General features: G+C 30.7%; 3 protein-coding genes, 1 long non-coding RNA gene and 2 pseudogenes across 5 annotated transcripts in view; 4 read left to right on the top strand and 2 right to left on the bottom strand.

The window, feature by feature from the left end:
* The first annotated feature begins 2,114 nt into the window (after positions 1–2,114).
* LOC105135814 (uncharacterized) lies at positions 2,115–3,338 on the top strand. Of its 2 annotated transcripts, none has more exons than XR_844254.1 (3): positions 2,115–2,297; positions 2,398–2,431; positions 3,166–3,338. It is a non-coding gene; the product is annotated as an uncharacterized LOC105135814 (long non-coding RNA). The 2 variants fall into 2 exon arrangements; XR_844253.1 differs by having other exon boundaries at positions 2,398–2,436.
* Positions 3,339–3,448: 110 nt separating this feature from the next.
* LOC105135823 (TPR repeat-containing thioredoxin TDX-like) lies at positions 3,449–7,045 on the top strand (annotated as a pseudogene).
* Positions 7,046–7,370: 325 nt separating this feature from the next.
* LOC105135817 (ABC transporter G family member 17-like) overlaps positions 7,371–21,213 on the bottom strand; it is a 22,356-nt gene continuing 8,513 nt past the window's right edge. The window contains exon 6 of the mRNA XM_011040875.1: positions 7,371–8,595. Within this exon, the coding sequence (XP_011039177.1) occupies positions 7,448–8,595 (1,148 nt within the window). The 3' untranslated portion in view covers positions 7,371–7,447. The remainder of the gene's footprint in view (positions 8,596–21,213) is intronic.
* LOC105135815 (ABC transporter G family member 17-like) lies at positions 9,122–10,218 on the bottom strand. Its single transcript, XM_011040874.1, has 2 exons — positions 9,582–10,218; positions 9,122–9,492 (listed from the first exon to the last, which is right to left on the bottom strand). The coding sequence occupies exons 1-2, from the start codon at positions 9,936–9,938 to the stop codon at positions 9,307–9,309; spliced, it is 543 nt and encodes a 180-aa protein (XP_011039176.1). The 5' UTR covers positions 9,939–10,218; the 3' UTR covers positions 9,122–9,306.
* The window catches only part of LOC105135816 (TPR repeat-containing thioredoxin TDX-like), a 6,107-nt pseudogene continuing 5,053 nt past the window's right edge, over positions 20,160–21,213 (top strand).
* Positions 20,283–21,213, top strand: part of LOC105135818 (TPR repeat-containing thioredoxin TDX-like) — a 15,659-nt gene continuing 14,728 nt past the window's right edge. The window contains exon 1 of the mRNA XM_011040878.1: positions 20,283–20,340. The gene's annotated coding sequence lies outside the window, so the exon portion shown is untranslated. The remainder of the gene's footprint in view (positions 20,341–21,213) is intronic.

Raw genomic sequence — 21,213 nt, 5'->3', positions numbered from 1 at the left:
CTGGTTAGATTCTAAATTTACTTTTTAAAAGTTATTAGTTTGAATTTTACAAATCTCAAGACCATTGAAGGTTTACATGATTATTTATTTTAGGACTCGTGAGATTAGTTAAAATACATGTAAACTAACTCGGATATCTATATTAATAATAATAATAATAATAAAAACAATCTAGTAAATATAATCTTGAGGCAAGTAGATCCAAATAAGAGAAATGATTAGAAAAACTAATTTGGTTAAACAATATTTGGGGTTTTTTTACTCACGGGGAGAGAAAATATCGTGGAAAGAAAGAAATTATGCCCGTAAAACGTAAAAATGGGTATTCTGTTCCTTAGAATTTTACATGATTTGAAATTTTAGCTTAGCTTGATTAGGAATGAAAAAAGGCATAAACTTGATATTAATGAAAGTAAAGCATAAACATTACAAAAAATACAAAGAGAGAAAGTGATAAGTGGATCTTGATCTGGAAACCAAGATGCCTAAATGCATGGCAAATGCCTCCTTTTATAGGCCAAAATTGGGAACTATTGATTTGATGACTAATTGATAAGTGGGTGGCCAACTTTTGACTTGGTGACAATCCTTATCTTCTCTTGTCTGCCCAAAACGTCATTGATAACGTCACAATTGGAGCCAGTTGCAAACATGAAAGTTGTATGGAATTGTCTCATCTTTCTTGTGTAAAACATTCAGCTCATTTGGACTTCTAGAACTCCAGATATGGCTAAAATACCGAACAGTGCTCGGGCTGGAAGACAGATTCGGGCTTCTTTGTTGTTGCTACAATTTGGACTTTATAATGGCCTTTTTAGATCTTGGGCTCCATATGAAAGTTGTAGGCCTATGTCTTACCTTTCTATCCATATAAATTGGACCTAAATCTGATATATATAGCTCCAGATATGACCCATTTACCGAACAGTGTTCCGGTTTGGATTGCACCGACATCTCTTTTCTAAGTTTGGCCATCTCTTTATCCTTGCAATTTAAGTTCTCTATGTCATCAATCAATCCTTTCATTTATTTGATAGGCCTGCATTAAAAATAGACATTTATCACAAATTATAGGTATCTTATATTATTAGATACATTCTTATAAAACATATTTTAGTTAAGGAGTTATTGATACTTCAAGTGCAAAATGATGATATAAAACCATGATAAAAATGCACTTTTAAGTACTAATCAAAAAACATAAATTTTTCAAATAAAAAAACAATCATACTATAAGAGACTCAATGTGATTTTCTCGTTAGTTAAATTACTTACTTTCTATGTATTTCTAAATTCTTTTATATATCAAGTACTATGATAATTTAAAAAAGAATTATGTTCCATCATGATTAACTTCTTAGATTTCTCTATTTAAATCCAATAATTTCTTTTTTTTTTTGAAAAAAAAAACAAAAAATCATTGCTAGATGTATATATACTCATTTATGAGTCTATATTTAAGATTTGCTAAACAATATAATAATAACTTATAATTAATGAAATCTTTGTTTTATTAAATTTAATTACTTATCATATATAAATCTATGATGTATTTACAAATCACAATGTATATAGCTATGGCACATGTATATATATATATAAACTTATAAAATATTTTCTTTTTAGAAAAAAAAGAAAAAAAATTCTGAAACCTACTGAACCTGATGACCTGATAAGTTAGAATTAGAGTTAGGATTAAGTGCTTTGATGATCCAAATCCAAAAATAATATGGATCCAAATTAATTTAAACCCAAGGCAACCCAATCTAATCCCCTAATTTATAACAATGTAATTTAGGAGATATTTAAAAGTACAATGTTAGTTATTTTTTAAAGTATTTTTTAATTAAAAATATATTAAAATAATATTTTTTTATTTTTAAAAAATTATTTTTTATATTATTATATTAAAATGATTTGAAAAAAATAAAAAAATAAATTGAAAATAAAGAAAGAAATAAAAATATTTTTAAAATAAAAAAAGGTCTTATCAAGAACTGAATTGAGAAAAAGAAAGGTCTTATCAAGAACTGAATTGAGAATCAAGAAATAGTTAGAAGATCTGTTTGTTGTTTTCCACTAACATGAAACATTTCAAAAACAAAAGCAGTAAAAGGTTCTAAATGCTCACTCGCTTTCTAAATTCTCCATCGATAAAGAATAAAAAGAAAGAGAAGCATATAATATTATTTCAAATGGATTATGGGTGCCGCTAAAATAACAGAACTCAAACACTTTATTGATTAGTGCAAGTTGCCCTTTAATTCTTCACTCCCCATCTCTTGTTTTCTTCAAAGGTATGAATTTCCCACCTCTATCTCTCTAATCATCTTAGTATTTTTTGTTTCTTGTCTTAATGATTTATTAGTTTTTTGGTTTATTTTGTCGTGTTTGCAGCCTAGGTGCTCGAGTTCCTCTAGACAAAAAACCGGTAAGGCATGGTTCTTTCACTTCTAGTTTATAAATTTTTTATTTTTTTTAACATGCTTTTGCTTCTGGGTTATGTAATAACGCAGAAATCTTTTGATTCCATAGGATTTGGACTTATATTGTTGTCACAGGAAATAAGCTGTAACTTCATTTCTTGCAATTGTATACTGTTGAAGTATTTTAAAAGATGGTTTTCTATACTAATTTACTGGGAAGATGAGGAGTCTTTTCCATTTTCTAATGATCATTTCTTAAAATGGAAACAAATGAGGAAAAAAAGAGAAAAGTTACAATTTTTGAACAGAATATATATAAACTTATTAATGTACTACAAAAATTTCTCCTAATTAATGAAATATTGAGCTGTAAATGATAATATATGGAGTTATTAAAAAAGAGAAAGTGAAGGATTCTATAGTTGAAACATTTCATTAATCTCTTCCTTTTCCTGTGATTTTCACTCTAAAATATCACATTGTCTTTTATTTCATAAAGAATGTCTTCTTCTTTAGTATTTTTTTTTCTATGTTGTTTGATTCTCTGGTAGAAATAGTGCTTCTGGGTTTTGGACTCTAACCTTGTGGATTATGAGTTCATATGTCCATAACTTACTTGGCACAAAAGAGAGATCACTAGTACTCATTCTTTTTTATTATGACTATCGAGCCTTTTTTTTAAGATTTTTTTTTATAGCTTGAAGGTTAATTTTCCTTTTACTTGTTCATATGAAAATAGTTATGTGCTGATAGAAGCATGCTCTTATGCAGGAGAAAAGTGATATTAGCATGTCTGACTTTAGGGAATGCTATAATTCCAAAAGACCAATTGAAGATGATGATGATGATATTGTCGAGTCTGATATTAAATTGGATAATACTGATGTTGTGAAACCTGATAATGATCCTCTATAAAAGGTAATGGAAAGTGTCTATTGAGTTCAACCACTCACATTTAATTGGTACATAGGCTTTTATAATGTCTTAAACATTGGCTAAGCAAACATGTTTTATGATTACAAATGGAAGGTCCTGTAGTTGAAGTTACAGAAGAAAAGCGGGATGCTGCTCAAAATGAAAAGACAAAAGCTATGGATGCAATTTTTGAAGGTATACCATAGGCCTTTGCAATTATATTTTTTGTTTAAGATTTATCCCATGGTATTCCTTGCCAAGTTTTGTCTTACTTTCTAGGTAACCTGGATGAAGCCATAGATCATTTAACATAAGCCATCATGTTGAATCCAATTTCAGCTATATTATATGCCACGCGAGGTAGGTTTTCTTTTTTACAAAATAATATGTTTATCTAATTTGAAATCCAATTTTCAGTTCTCATTTGATGCCTGGCCTACCCTATTATTTTATTGTTTTCTCAATGTCTTAAGATGCTTTTTATTTTTCCAGCTAGTGTCTTCGTTAAAGTAAAGAAACCTCATACTGCAATTCGTGATACTGATGCTGCTCTGGCAGTAAGTCTGTGGCTGAGTCCTTTCCACAACCTATTTTGTATAGGTAGTTGAAAAAGTTTTAAGATTTTAGATTAATCAGTTGTTATATGTCTGTATTTATCCCATTGGAAAAACATGACTTACAGAGGTGAATTTTATTCATTAGATCAATCCAAACTCTGTAAAAAAAATATAAAGCATGAGTTATGGCCAGAGCCATGTTAGGCCAACGGGAACAAGCAGCAAGTGATATGCAAATGGCATCAAAGTTGAATTATGATGACGAGATTGGTTCAGTGTTGAAAAAGGTAATCTACCGTTCTGTATCATGAGTTGGTACAGTAAATGTTTTCTGATAGTATAATTAAATTCACAGGTTGAACCTAATGAGCACAAAATTAAAGAGCATCATATAAAATATGAACGCCTGCAGAAAAAAAAAGGAGATAAGGAAAGCTAAACATGAAAGAAAACGAGAAGCTGAACCCTAATGAGTTTTTTTCCCTTAAAAAAATCTAATAGTTGTACTTTTTTTGTTGACCTACATTTGTTTTTTATCTGAAAGTTTGTGTTTATGATGCATAATGCTTTTTTTAAGCTAATACATGACAGTTGACAAGTTTAGTAAAAAAAATCACAGCTACTCTTAAATGATTTATGAGCTTTTTAGAACAAGTTATAGCTTATATTAATTTGAAAAATTAGCAATCTAATATCACAAATAAAACAATGTTAAGACAAACTTGAAATTAGTTTATAATCTTTTTGCATCATTTAATATGGCTGTCTATCCTCTATTCGTATAAATTATTGATTTTTATCTACATTTTTCTATTTATGATTTCATGAAATTTTTCTAGATACTTGTTTATAGAACAAGCAAATGCTAGTAAGATCAGCAATATTAATCAACAAAGTTGATTTGACTTACCACTTTGATTTATTATCTCATGTATATTATAACATAAATAGAGTTAAAGATATATTATGGTTTGTAATACGGGCATTTGAGTATAAATAACATAAGTTCAATAGCAGATTTATCTCATGTATGCTCACGAGTGCTTCGACTTCTTTGGCCGTTATTATAGAAACTGATGCTATACAACCAACACTGCTTTCTCTTATTCCGCATGGTTTTCTAAATTATGGTTTGTTTGTATTTGATTGCTGTGTTCTGAAATACCCTTGATACAATGCAGGAAAGAGAAGCCTTATATGCTCTGAATGAAGGTATGGGTTTCTATTCTCCTGTCTCGTCTGCATTGTGCGCGTGCACACACAAGCAATCCAGCAGTGCTTCAGACAAAATTTTCATTTTGGATCAAATGATGCTAAATCTAACATGATTTCACTATTCAGCAATATTAATCAACAAAGTTGATTTGACTTACCACTTTGATTTATTATCTCATGTATATTATAACATAAATAGAGTTAAAGATATATTATGGTTTGTAATACGGGCATTTGAGTATAAATAACATAAGTTCAATAGCAGATTTATCTCATGTATGCTCACGAGTGCTTCGACTTCTTTGGCCGTTATTATAGAAACTGATGCTATACAACCAACACTGCTTTCTCTTATTCCGCATGGTTTTCTAAATTATAGTTTGTTTGTATTTGATTGCTGTGTACTGAAATACCCTTGATACAATGCAGGAAAGAGAAGCCTTATATGCTCTGAATGAAGGTATGGTTTCTATTCTCTTCTGTCTCGTCTGCATTGTGCGCATGCACACACAAGCAATCCAGCAGTGCATCAGACAAAATTTTCATTTTGGATCAAGTGATGCTAAATCTAACATGATTTCACTATATGGCGTTCACGCTTTTAGACATTGGAATATCTATTCCCGGAATCATTCCTCTGCGGATGATAGTTTGGTATTGTTACTCAGTGCCCAGTACTTATCTAGCCAGTGTTTAGATTAAGCACTTCTGGGTCAGTCCTACCTTTTTTGAAATACCACACGTCCCTGCGTAGTTTAGGGCATTTATTTCTTCTTCTTTGTTGGGTGAGGGGGTGGTTTGTATTGGTACAACCAGGAAGAAGAAATTCATGGGTAATCAAGGCCTTTTTCTTTAAGTGATTAATTAAATAGCATAAAAGAATGCTAACAGTGAACAGACTTGCTCTTTTTCCAGATGTCTCCAGTCTTCTTATGTCATTTCTGTTCTTGTGTTTGGTTTATGTATGTGTCAAGTGTTGTAGTTCGTCCGTCATTTAGTGTATTGCTGTAATTGTGTGTGTTTTAGTGTATTTTTCATTAGTTTTTGATGTCCAGCACTCAATAACTTATGCATATTTGTCATGCATACGATCAAGTACAGTGAAGGGTGAGAGAATAATCATAGTAACGTTGTTAGGGCAGAACCAGGAGCAGTGAAATATGTGAACATAGAAAGGCCGTTGCTTGCTCTTAAGAATGTTTATCTAAAAGAGTTAATGATAGTCATTTGTTATGTTTTTGATCACTATAGTTATTGAAGAGTCAAAAGAGACTAGGATATCTCTTGTAACTTTCTGAGTGGAGGAGATAACTTGATAAATTTTTTAGATATACTTGTCATTTTTATGGTGTTTCAAGGAGAATGGTGTCTCTAGGTCACCTTACCATGGTTTTTTATTTTTTATATGAACAGTGCAGGTTATAGGCATTCATTCTGCTAGGGAACTAGATCCCAAACTGAATGCTGCATCAAAAACTTCTCGCCTTGCAATCTTGTACTTCACGGCAACATGGTGTGGGCCATGTCGTATGATTTCTCCCATTTTCACAAGTTTAGCTGCAAAGTACCCGAAAGTCGTTTTCTTGAAAGTTGACATAGACGAGGCAAGGGAAGTTGCTTCAAGCTGGAATATCAGCAGTGCTCCTACCTTCTACTTTACAAAGAATGGCAAGGAGATTGACAAGGTTGTGGGGGCTGATAAAAATGGACTGGAAAGGAAAATTGAACAACATGCAGGCTAGTCTCGAGCTAATCTACGGCGAGAGCCTTGGATGTGTTTTCTGTAATCAAACTTAACAACGATATTAAGACGTGAGAAATGTATGAGATTATTATATTTTTAATAGAAGAGGCACGCTCAAGCTATGCTTCTTTTGGGATTTATTCTTGTTTGTACGGACAAAACATAATAATTATGGTTTTTCTATCGAAGTCCTAGTTGAGCCTCCAAATAAGGTTGGGAACTTGGCATGGAAGCTATCCTGATTTGAGTATAGTAATGATATAGCAGAGAGAATACATTTTGTTCATGCTGAAAAATGTTTATTTATGTTTATAAGACTAATTACATTTGTCATTGCCTTGATTTCCATTTCTAAGAGCAACAAAAACAAAGAGCTTCGTTGTTTGAAAATCCCACCATGCTTTGCATGCTTCCATGATTTCCAGTTATGTTCTAAATTAGAAAACAAGAAATCCCTAAACATTCAACTACGTAATTGTCATAGTATATGGATTATATATTGTATTAGTCATGGCCTAGAGTTTAAGACAAAGCGTTGATTTGGAACAAAAACAAATGCAAACGGCAAAACAACAGTAAACAAGGCAGCTTCATTTCCTCTGATTGTTGGAGTAGAATCTAAGAACCAGGTAGAAGAAGAATCGGTAAAGAACTCCCCAAGCTAACAAGATAGCGATGTCATACCAAATACTGTCCATCTTAATATCCATGGAGAATAGAATATCCTGCCCAATCAACATGCAGTTTGGCTCTAATTTTGAGTCATTATGCAGTTGGCTGAGTCTGATCTCTCCGAGAGGGCCTGGTGAAAGTTCTGAAGGGTTCCCTGAATAGCATCTTGAGCCTTTAAACTCATTTGATAGCATTCCCTCAAAGGGATATTTAATTGCAGATATGTAATGGAGCCACCTCCAGTAGATAGGTATCTGCAAGCGCTTCAAAAAGAACCCACAGGTCAGGAAGAATAGAGCAGTTGTCGCAATCACGACGGCATAACCTGTGATATAACTCGGGACAAGCGCGCTAACAAGCATCACATAGGCATTAGTAGTTATGAGGGATGCATAAAGAATCAACCAAAAGTTGAAGAGATTGCTTTTCAGATGAAGCAAGAATCTGGTGATGGCAGCAAATGTCAAGCCTTGTACAGCGAAAAAAGGGAGATACACTATCAGTGAGGAGATGACATAGGAAGAAGCGCGGTAGGAATTGTGGGCGGTTTCTCTGATGAAGATGAACCTTTCTTGGATGAAAGTTGGGACAGCATCATTGGATGAAAAGAAAACAAGACAAACTGCGAAGATGTAGAAATTGAGAAGCCTGTTAATGTCTTGGAAAGATGGAAGACCCAGGTTCTTAAAAAGTAAGAATAGAATGAGTGCCATAACAGCTAATACGATCTCTCTCGAGAGGAAAAGCTCAGGAGTGCGAACCACGTTAAGTACTGCGCGCCATGAAAGAACTGCTACCTCCCGGAGCCATGGGTTTGCAAATTTAGGACCGTGATCTGACTCATCAAGCTCTTCCTCACAACTTAATTCTTCGTAAGAAGGGGAATATCGGTCCAGCGAGGGGTTAGAAAATTCTAGGGGTTTTGGACGAGAAACAACATGCTGTGGTGTTGAGAATCGGCTCGAAGATTGGCTTCTTGGCCCAGTCATTGGTGTTTTCCCGGGTGTCCTTCCTGGAGTTCTCGCCGGAGTCCATGACGGTGCTCGGCGAGGAGTTCCTTTGATACCAACGTGGTGTCCTTGCTGTTCTTGGTGTTTTGCGGACTGGTGTCTGTGCCGCTTGATCCGGTTTGATACCATCGCGTTGGTAAAACACAAGGGGATCAAGTCCCACGGTTGATTCATCATACTCCTTGATCACGTCCAGGAAATACTCAATGCTGTTTTCACCATCAGGAATAGGCCTTCCAAATCTAGAAAGATAGTTAGGAAGAGCAACTGGGCTTCCCATATATATCAGTCTTCCCCTGTTTGCATGGTTTGATGTCTTAGCAAGCAAGATGTAATAACACTAGCGGAGAATCTGATGGGTACAATTCCAGGGTTTTATAGGAATTGAGTTTTTCAGTCATTTTACCTTGCAAGAATCGTGATACGGTCCAAGAGCATTTGAATCCTGAAAGATGGCTGGTGGATGGTCATCAAGATTATACTACCACCCCGAGCTATGTCCTTCACCTTTTCAACCACACTGTAGGCACTTGTAGAATCAAGACCCGAAGTAGGTTCATCAAGGAACAGCAGGGATGGCTTATGGATAATATCAATTCCTATGGACACTCTTCGCCTTTCCCCTCCTGACACTCCTCTGTTTCCCTCGTTCCCAATATACGTATGTGTTGCACTCTGCAGAACCAAATATGCTACTAACTTCAAGTTTATGCTCACATAATGTAGTACATGTCTCGGTGACTGTGTGAGTGATCAGGAAGAAGAAGTCATACCGTTAAGCCCAGTTGGTGAAGGAGCTCATGGACTCTTTTCTTCTTCTCAGCCCTCGAAACTGAAGGAGGAAGTCTGACTTCAGCTGCAAACATGAAGGTCTCAAAAACAGTCAACATGGGGAAGAGCTGGTCATCTTGCATTACATAAGATGAAATCATCTTCATGTAGCTTGTAGTTACCTGCACAGAAGATGCCTTATATATAACCATGTTGTTGAGCAATATCAGATATTTTCAAGATTGAATGAGAGGTATAGTAGATAACCAACCGGTTTTCCATCTATCCGAACAGATCCCTGGAGACTCCCTCTTGCAATCCGACCAGCAATGGCGTCAAGAAATGTGGACTTCCCAGCACCACTAGGCCCCATAATAGCCATAACCTCACCCCTTATAGCCTGTCCAGAGATATCATTGAGAAGATATGCTTCTTTGGTGATCCACACCCCGTCTTTCTTCTGCTTTTTCATGACACTATATGACAGGTTCTTGAACTCCAGGCCATGTCCTGCCATCATCTTCCGGGGTTCCGCTGGCACTCCATTTTTCTTATGTAATGCCGTTTTGTCCATGTCTAAGAGAGTCTCAAGATTGTTATTTGCATCTGACCGGCCTAGGTTCTTCATCGTCGATGGAGATCAGTGAGCACCCTTTGATCTTGTTTTTGGCTTAGCCAAAGATTGGTTTCAAGAATTCCTTGAGAACTGAAGTTAGAATTCTGGTAGGCTATAAAAAGGTGAGGGATGAACCATGTGGATTGCAGACAAAATCGAGATGGTACAGCCTTTCTTTTTCTGGATTTAACCTCCCTTGTTTTCTTCATTAATTTGCCTTGATGTTTCCGGTGCTTGTTCTGTCTTCGTTACATTGTGCGCTAGAGACCAGCCTTTTTCTTTCGTTCTCTGTTTGTTTGTATGTTTCTTTTTCATAACCTTTGGCCTTTCAAAGCCAAAGAATAAAAGCCAGGGCCAGCAAAATTGTGACATAACTGGTTGGTGGGGGTCATGGACAAACCAATAAGATCCAGACAGAATAAATTTAATTCACCTTTCTAATTGTATTTATTGTTTTTTTTTTAAAAGAAAATTTCTAATTATGTCCGACAAATGCACCCCAAGCAACAGTTGGAAGTCGTTTTGTTAAGTTTCAGAAAGATGGGTAAATTTTATGGCTAATGTATTCATATAATTAAATAAATCTTGAAATATATGTGTAATTAAAAGAAAAAAATAGTTGTTAATGTTAATTATACAAATAAATATAGATAAAGATATCTAATATTGAAAAATAGGCAATTGATCTAATTGTATTTAATAACTTTGATTTTTTACTAATTATATATTAATAAAAATAAACATGAACATAAAAATAATTGAATAAAATTAAATTAAAAAATATTATGTAAGGTCGCAAAAAAAAAAACACCTACTAATATTAAAAAAAAAACCACAACCTTATTTGAAAGTTTTTGAAAAAAGCATAAGTGGGGAGTTTTTGTAAAATTAAAATTCATAATTTTTTTTTCAAATAATTAAAAATAGTTAACTTCTAAATTTAATTTTCTCAATTATTGGTTATTAAAACTTATGTAATCTAGAAGTGGAAAAAATATTGCATTACTTTTATAAACAAGTATTGTTACACATATACTTACTAATTAATCTTGAATTATTATACATATTTTGTTAGAAGCAAAAAGTTTTTAAAATTAGAAGTTGAAAATTAATTTAAAAAAAGATATAGGGAATAAAAAGTGATAATGATGGAGAGTGAAAAACAAATTTTGGTGAATTTTATTGTCAATATGTTATTATCTACCAAACTACTACTATTTATTTATCTTAACAAAATAACATTGTTGAAATAAAAAACCAAGCTCTAAAAACATAATGAATATCATGTTAATAAATTTGAAAGCCCTTTAGAACTTGTGAGTGTAGAATCTTGACTATCAATTCTACAATTGAAAAAATACCCTATAAAAATTAGAGAAGATATCATATGAACTGTAGAAAGATATAACATTTTTTTTATAAATATCTCAAAAGTGTAAGGGTGTTTTGTAAAAGTGACAATACTTTATCCCCAAAGATACAACTAAAATTATGTATTATATTTTTATTAGATATATTTACAATAATAATAGTGTATATTAATTTTATGTACACAAGTCAAATATTAATGATACTCATCTTAATAAAACCAAAAAATATTACATTCCTTAAAAATGTATTTACATTTAAATGAGCACAAAAAATTTATTCACTTAAGAGGATAATTGAAGTAGGCTAAAGTACTTATCATCAAATTGAATATGAACTATTATTGACTAGCCATGGTTGTTACATTGATTATTGTTTCATGCCATATGCACTATTTATGAAAATATTAGTAATAAATAGTGTCATTGACTTTAAAGATAATACTTGTTCTACATAGAAAAAAGTATATGCCAAAAAAGATTCATTTGCTTAGAAAGTTTATTTGAAAACCCAAAAAAATTATGCATATAAGGGCATTCCAAGTGCTGAGTATTAAGTGGTGTCATCAGGCTGAAATTGCAGGAATTTCCAGTTATTTAAGTAAGGCTCAAACAATTAGAAAAAATGCTTTTTTTTATATATATTATCATAATCCAATTATTTATATTTGACATTAATAACATACTTTTAAATAATTTTATAAGCAAAAAACATGAAATAGTTCCTATAATCCTTCATTAAAGAGAACAATCATAAATGACAACACTTTCATTGGAAGGCATCAATGGAGGGTCATGTATGAAATAATTCTTATTTTTTTTTCTTTGCTAAAACCCAAATCACATCCTAATTTATTTGAAAAAAAAATTAAAACATTGCACATTTATCATACATTTTGTAAAATTAAGTTAACACAACTAACTTATTATAAGAAAATGACCAAAAAAAAATCTATTCAACCTAATTTGTCAAATACAAAAACACATGTAAAATGATAAATAAAAAAAATATAATGAAATAAAAATCAATGGATCAAAACATAAATAAACATTAATGTAATACAAATATGCTTATAATAATCTATTGGACAACATCTTGTTCATCAATTCAAATACAACGAGGAGAAAAAAATCATGAAAACAAATTGTAAGAAAAAAGGATAAAATCATCAAATCTGGTTGATGAACGCTGTAAACAATGCAAAAGTTGTGAAGAGCACAAATAGAAGCTCAACAAATTATAATTTATAATAGTTAAATGAAATAAGATAATAGAAAATGGTAAATGAAATCTTTATTTGACAAAAAAAAAATACCATCAATAACTCTCATGGGATGAAATGAAACGATGAAATAAATTCATAGAGGCTTAAAACAACAATTGAATATACAAAAAAGAAAAAGAAAAGGAACACTCAATAAAAAAGGAAAAGAAAAGAAAAGAAAATATAAAAGTAAAGTAATGCAGAAACACAAACTAAATAAAAATATAAATACACCAATAGCTTAAAGATACAAAAATGGGAAAAATGATGAGAAAGGAACATGTGTGTATTCTGTCTTTATTGAAAGGTATCATTAAACAATTCCCTTTAGATGCTTAATTATTGGATTTAAATTATGGTTTATTCATGTGTGTACTCTGTGTCGTGTGCCTGTCTATAGTTGTTTCCGCGTAAAAGGTTTTAATAATATTTTTCTACCTCGCCCGCTTACGATTTCTCTTTGATTATATCAAGATTCTTTATAGCCATATTGTTAATGTAATCTACTGTTCTCCTTCAATGAACAGTGGCTGGCAATTTTTTATTCGGTTCTTGGTTTTGAGTGTTTAAAATATATTTTATTTATTTTATCAGATTAGATCTTAAGTTTAATTGGAGGTTACAATCATTAACACAGCTAATAGGACATCTTTGCCAAATTTCTTTGGTGTTGCAGTAGCCATGAGAGGGTCAGGGAGGCAGGGGTCTTTTTCAAACAAGGTTTCTGCCATTCCTCTATTCTTGTCATTCAAGTCTTCTCCGGAAGATAAACCAAGAAAGGCTGGTCATGATCCTGTAGCATCTTCCTCTGGCCTTATATCTATTTCAACTGCTGATGCTTTTGATTCTAACCAGAAAACATACTCTGGCTTGGTTCAGGTTTGTTGCTAATTCCCTTCTTCAGGGTATAAAGACCACTTATCTTCCCTTCTTCCTGGTAAATGGATATGAAGTGGTGAGAGTCTTAACCTTCTTCAGGATCGATAGATGTTTTTATTTTGTTTTGCTGATTGTTTGACCATTGCCTTCCTTCTACAAATTGTAGAAAAACATGGCTATTGATAAACAAGCTGGAAACCATTATCCTGTGACAACCTATGGTACACAGCAGTTCGATGCCTACTCTGTTAATCGGCCACAGGATACGAGGATGTTCTCAATCTCCGGCCAACAAAATCAAACAATCACCGTTTCTATGAGCTCCCCCATCCTGCAGTCCCATTTTCCTCCCACAGGACATAATATGCTTTCTACTTCAATAGTCCCAAAACCTCTGGGAGGAGTTCCAGTCATAACCCCTCCATCTGCTCTTCCCACTCCGAGTTCGATCATTGGCACCACTGATCTTAGGTATCTCAAAGTCTGTTTCTTTTTTCTACGTGCTGTTTTATTCAATAATCCCTTAGACATGGCCATAACTGGAGAGTTAAACTTGAATCTGATTTGTAGGGATGGTACTAAATCCTCTGAAGCACCTGCTCAGTTGACCATATTCTATGCTGGTTCAGTGTGCTGTAAAAGTAGCATTTCTCATAGTGGAAGATATTTCTATATTTCCATCTCTTTAATTCTAGTTCGACATTTCAATGGAGCACTGCATTTCTTCGGTGGATGTCCCTCTTATGTGCATGGAAATTCTTTCTAGCCACCGAAGAGCAATTGGAGAGGTTCATCATTAAATCAGCAACTGCAAGCTGCGATCTTCCACATTGTATTCTCATAAGATTTTTTTTCTTTTCTTTTCTAATGGGGAAGAGGTTCAAGACCAAGTAGGTTATCTCATGAGCCAAAGAGGAAGAGTTTTTCCTGTGTCTTAGCTTTTTCATATTTTAGCCGACCATTACCATCTTCTCTCAACATGCATCGATTGCAGTTACAATCAGCTTAATTTCAACTGCTAACCTCCGCGATATTTTGATCATTTCGAATTTCAACCATTAAATTTATGGCCAAGGAGAGGTACCCTTTTGGGACGGCGTGGCCACTTGCTGCCTGTCAATTTCGGATGGGACTACACTAGATCGCGATTGGACGCCACTGTTAGCAAATAAAGAATGCAGAAGATGCCGAACATGAGACCATTCTCATCGCAGTTTTGTTTGTCCTACTGATCCAGCAGGAGCCACAATCTTCCCAAGAATCAAGGAAGATGGTGATGTATATATATAACTGCATGGCTTCATCAGGATTCACTTGTTTTGGTGGCAAGGTATGGCACGGAATGCAAGTCCAATTTGTTTCCCATGAGCTTCCACCTTTAGTTTCTGACGCGCTTCAGCTTGAAAGGTGTTTAATACTTCTATACATATTTAATACTTGAGTTATAGATTAACAATTAAAATCTTTTCAAACATATCCCTTTATGAAGCTTTATTTATTTTGGGTCGGGAAGAGAATCGAATCAAACTCTCTATAGTTAAAAGGGATTGTAGTCTTTAAAGAGAATACTGATGGTGCAAGCAAGGGGAATCCACTCGTAGAATTTTTAGGGCTTTTGCCTGCAAAATAGGTGCTTGCCCCTTCGTGAAGGCATAACTATGGCTTTATTATCCACGGCTTTGAGTTTGCATGGGAAAAGGGCTACAGGAAAGTGATTCCCAGGCAGTAATTAGCCTGTTGCTTTAAAAAACTTGGTCTGGAGACTCGAATGCTCCCCTTCTTTGCTTGGCATGGTGCTTAGCAGTCTTCGCTCTCTGTTATGAGCAGATAATATGGGGCTTCCAACCCATAATGTTTGTGTTGTGTAGGCTGTGTTGCTGTGTCTTGGGCCTCTGGCTTTGCCCTCTTTCATCGCCGAAAATTGAAGAAGGATTTTAGGCTATAGTCTAATCAAGATGGCTCTATAGTTTAACTAAATTTTAAATTTATTTTGTAAAAATTATCAGTTTAAATCCTATAAATTTTACAAATATTAAAAATTTATATAATTATTAATTTTAAAATTTATAAAATTAATTGATCCAAACATTTATATTAATAAAAAAAATTAACTTTCCAACATCAAAATCACCATAAACACCTCATTGGGGCCTAACTTATTATAAGTTATCCTCTCGTGGGCAAGAATGGAAGGTGTCAAAAGGACATTTTATAATGCAAAATAAACTCTCATTCTCTCACGTTTTTTTGAAAATTCGATTATGACAAACTTTGTTACTCCATTACTTGTAATTATCATTTGTCATCTCACAGTGACGTTAAAGGAATAAAGTCATGCTAAGATTTGGCTATTGGTGTTACTCCAGCTAATAAAATTTGCTGTCAGGTGGATCAACAAAAAATTTAATGTAAAAAGAATTAAAAATACATGGATTTTGTTAATGTATATTTTATTTGCTAGAAATTTTTTTATTATGAGCTAAAAAATTAATTTTTTTAAATATGAAAAACATGACAACTTTGATTCACTTAAAACAATTCGAGTTAACTTATTAAATTTACTACTCAAGTCATGGACTTGATTTGCTTAATAATATTTTTTTCTAAAATAATTTTATTTAATTATATAATAATTAAAATATATATTATCAAAAAAACATCTAGATAAAATAAAAATAATAACAATGATGGGTTGTAAAAAAAGCTTGTTAATATTACAAAATACTACAATAATCTTATTGGAAAGAAAATAAAAATTGAATGGTATTCAATAGAAAAAAAAATATAAAGATATACTCTTGATTAATTTAAAATTTTAATATATTAATCAAATTTTAAATTAATTAATTCTTAAAAAAAACTAAATTTAAATTAAATAAAAAATAAAAAAATTATCGGTCATTATAATGTTTTCTAATCATAAGAAATTAGGGTCTAATTTTTGAATCTTAAAAACCTATTTTCAAGTCATTTTTATTCAAAAACACCTCAACAATGCATAAAAATCTTTATAAACCACTTATTAATTGAAAAACACTTTTTACAAACCACTTGTCAATTTAAAAACACTCTAAAATCACTCCAGAACACAAAAATCAATTGAATCAAAAAATCTAACAAGCCATCATCTATTTTTTTAGGTATGTTTATAGAAAATATCATTACCATCAAACTCCACTCATTGAATAAAATTATTTATCACTAAGATAAGTTATTTTGGTTGCTAAAATATAGCCAACTAACAACTTTCTCTTCTTTTTTTTTTTGTTGTTTTTTGATGATTTCCTCTTCTATCTCTTAAATACATGGACTAAAAAATGAACATAATGAGTTTTTATACGAAAACAAAAATTTCAGAAATTACACTAAAAGATAAAAAAAAAGGTTAGACTAAAAAGCACTTCTTCAAGCAATTTTGATATTGATCATATATTTCTTCTTGTTTTATATTTTGGTCCCTTTTTTGTTAATGATTTTCTTTTCTTAATAAATTTAAAGAAATTAATTATTAATTTGATAATAGAAAATGCAATTAAAATAAATAAATAAATAAATAACTTGTTATTAATATAGATCACTATAATGATTTACCTTGGTGTCTTAATATATTTTGTAATGTGTTCAAAACATTATCTAGCTTAAAAAAACATATGCTAAAGAATGTTTTCAATAAATTACAATAACATCAGATTTATTGAAATTATATGCAGCCATTTAAAGGTCCAAAACTTTGAAAGAAAAAAAAAAAACAAAGCTCTCACAACAGTGTATATATAGAAAAAAAAACACATAAACCTTGGGCATATCATCTTTAATAATTACTTTTGAGAATGAGGATATAAAGTAAAATTTTATAGCAAGTTTGTAAATATGTATGTGGTCTTGGTTAAAATTTAAATTTTTTCCTTAGATGTTTGTAACTTTATAATATTACAATTTCAATTTATATTAAGAATGGATAAATCACTAAAGACAGTACCAATACTTGATTCTTTTCTCTCTTGAAAAATTAGAGTGACGAGTTTAGTGTTTTCAATCTAAAATTAAATATAATTAAAAACTAAAATAACTTGAAAGTTTTGGATAAAATTAGATTGAATCATGATAATCCGTAGATAAAGTATTATATAAATATTTAATTATATAAAATCCTTTAATAAGGAGAAATAACCCTTTACCCAAAGTTTTTTAGACCTTTCATTTCCTAGATTTGGCTATATGAACTTCAATATATAATTAATTTTCTATTAGTTAGGCTCTTTGTTTCCTATATCTTTCTATATCCTGTTATATATTAACTATTATATTTTTATAATTATGATATATAATGATTAGCATCTTTAATTTTTTTATAAATTCAACAAAAAAAATTAAAAATTGTTGCTATGATCTGGCTATTGATGTTTCTAGAGTTCACAGGATAAATGTGTTTAAGACATCATTTAGTGGTGTTTAAGAGTGTAGTTATAGTTGTTTTTTAAAGTAATTTTTGCTTAGAAATATATTAAAATAATATTTTTTTTTATTTTTTAAAAATTATTTTTGACATTAGCATATCAAAATGATTTAAAAACACTAACAAATATTAATTTAAAATAAAAAAAAATTAAATTTTAAAAAAATATTTGTGAAACATAAAAATAAATAAGCATGCGAAATAATATTTTTGATAAATTACAATAACACGAGATACAATGAAATTATATGGACACATGCCATTTAAAAGTTCAAAACATTGAAAAAGGATATTTTGAGTGCCAAAGTTAATTGCATTTTCTAGCTTGTTTATAAACATGTATTGAGTTCTTTTTTTTTTTGTTAAAGTTTGAATTTTTTTTCTTAGATGTTTGTAATTTTATGATATCACATTAGATTATCACAATTTATGTTGAGGATGGATAAATTATTATAGATTTAAGAGCAAATACCATTATAAAATGGGATTAATTATAGATTTTATAATAGAGGTGGGAAATATGAAGCTAATATAAATCTATTTAAGAAATTAGAGCGGATATATAAATATTCATTTTTTCTGCTCTGTTAAAGCAATAATTATAAGAGTCCCAACAAAATATATGCACTTACCAATTAGTTAAGGGAAAATTACTGTGAGTTTTTTTGTTTTATCTTTATATTTTATGAAATTACACTTCACACCTCATAGTTTAGAATATAAGTTGCATAACACTTTACATCTCTAAAAAAAATCAATAAAAAATCGTTATTATTTACAAAATTACTATTTTGTTTCAAGTAATAACTAAAAAATCTATAATTTTGTTTCAATTAATAACTAAAAAATCTATACAGTGTTAAAACAACAAAATTAATAACTAACAAGATTTTTCCATGAGAATTTTTACTAGATCAAACTCTTTGATGCAAGGAGTGACCGAGAATTTTTTTTTCTTGGTTAAACATTTATAGGTAATCAATAATTACAATATGAAGTGGGAATTTTTAGAGAAGAGCAAATATTGCAAGATTTCAACCAAACCACATGGCTACCACCACTAGAGCAACCATGCTACTGCTCCTCTTTCCACATGCTCATCTAACGAAACAAGCAAAATCCCACTTGAAACCATACAATTTTATATTATTTTATTTTAGATCTTTAAAATTAATTGAGGTTAACGCAAATTAGTTTTGATATCCACATAAATTTTTTTAAAAATCAATCTTATTATTATAAATTTATAATCTTGGGGCAAGGTAGATTCAAATAAGAGAATTGATTATAAATTTGGTTAAACAATACTTTTTGATTTGGGGTTTTTTCACTTATATGGAGAGAGAGAAAGAAATGATGCACGTAAAAAGTAAGAGTGAGTATTCTGTTCCTTGAATTTACAATATATAGTAGGTTAGTAATGCCATTTTCCATGATTTGAAATTTTAGCTTGATTAGGAATGAAATATGTAAATTTTACAAACCAATTTGTAAAAAAAAAACAATCAAATTATAAAAGATTCGATGTGATTTTCTTGTTAGTTAAATTACTTGCTGTTTATGTATTTCTAAATTCTTTGATATATCAAGTACTTTGATAATTTAAGAATTATGTTCCATCATGATTAACTTCTTAGATTTCTCTATATAAATCCAATAATTTTTTTTATAAAAAAAATCACTCATAAATGAGTCTATATTTAAGATTTGCTAAACAATATAATAATATCTTATAATTAATTACATCTTTGTTTTATTAAATTTAATTACTTATCATGCATAAATCTATGATGTATTTACAAATTACAATATATATGGTACACAGTTGCATTCTTTTTTTTAAAAAAAAAAGAAAATTATCAACCCCACTAAACCTGGTGAGTTAAAATTAGAATTAGGATTAAGTGTTGTGATGATCTAGATTCAAAAATAATATGGACCCAAATTAATTTAAACCCAAGGCAATCCTAATCCCCTAATTTATAACAATGTAATTTAGGGGATGTTTAAAAGTAGAATTTTGGTTGTTTTTTAAAGTACTTTTTTATTAAAAGTATATTAAAATAATATTTTGTTTTATGTTTTAAAAATTATTTTTTTATATTAGTATATTAAAATGATTTGAAAAAATAAAAAAATTAAAAATTTTCAAAAAAAATAAAATAAAAAAAACAAGCCTTATCAAGAACTAAATTGAGAATCAAGAAATAGTTAGATGATCTGTTTGTTGTTTCCCACTAACATGAAGCATGTCGAAAACAAAAGCAGTAGAAGGTTCTAGGTGCTCACTCGCTTTCTAGATTCTCCGTAGATAAAGAGAAAAAGATAGAGAAGCATATAATATTATTCTAAATGGATGCCGCTAAAACAACAGAACTCGAACACTTTTGATCAGTGCAAGACTTATCCTTCAATTCTCCACTCCCCATCTCTTGTTTTCTTCAAAGATATGAATTTCCTACCTTTATCTCTCTAATCATCTTAGTATTTTTTGTCCTCATTTCTTGTTTTCTTCAAAGGTTTGAATTTCCTACCTTTATCTATCTAATCGTCTTAGTATTTTTTGTTTCTTGTCTTGAGGATTTATTAGTGTTTTGTTTCATTTTGAAGTGTTTGCAACCTAGGTGCTCGAGTTCCTCTAAAGAAAAAACCAGTGAGGTATGGTTCCTTTACTTCTAGTTTATAATTTTTTTGGAAATGAGGTGTAACTTAATCTCTAGTAGTTATATATTGTTGAAGTATTTTAAAGGATGATTTTCTATACTAATTTATAGGGAAGATAAGGAGTCTTTTCCATTTTCTTATGATCATTTCTTGAAATGGAAACAAATGAGGAAAAAAAAAGTTACAATTTTTTAACAGAATATATACAAACTAATCAATGTACTATAGAAATTTCTCCTAATTAATGAAATATTGAGCTGTAAATAATAATATATGGAAGGATTTTGTAGTTAAAACATCTCATTAATCTAGCCTCATTGATTAAATGATAATATATGGAAAAAAAGAAGGATTTTGTAGTTAAAACATTTCATTAATCTCTTCATTTCCTTGTGATTTTTACTCTGGAATATCACGATGTCTTTTATTTCATAAAAAATGGCTTCTTCTTTAATATTTTTTCTATACTGTTTGATTCTCTAGCAAAAATAATGCTTTTAGGTTTTGGACTCTAACCTTGTGGATTATGAGTTCATGTGTCTATAACTTACGTGGCACAAAAAAAAGATCAGTAACAGTCCTTCTTTTTTATTATAACTATGAAGCTTTTTTAAAAAAAATTAATTTTTTTTATATAACTTGAAAGGTAATTTTCC

Source organism: Populus euphratica, unplaced genomic scaffold (assembly GCF_000495115.2).
Source record: "Populus euphratica unplaced genomic scaffold, PopEup_1.0 scaffold221.1, whole genome shotgun sequence".
Taxonomy (NCBI): domain Eukaryota; kingdom Viridiplantae; phylum Streptophyta; class Magnoliopsida; order Malpighiales; family Salicaceae; genus Populus; species Populus euphratica.
This window is presented reverse-complemented; position numbering and strand designations above follow the sequence as displayed.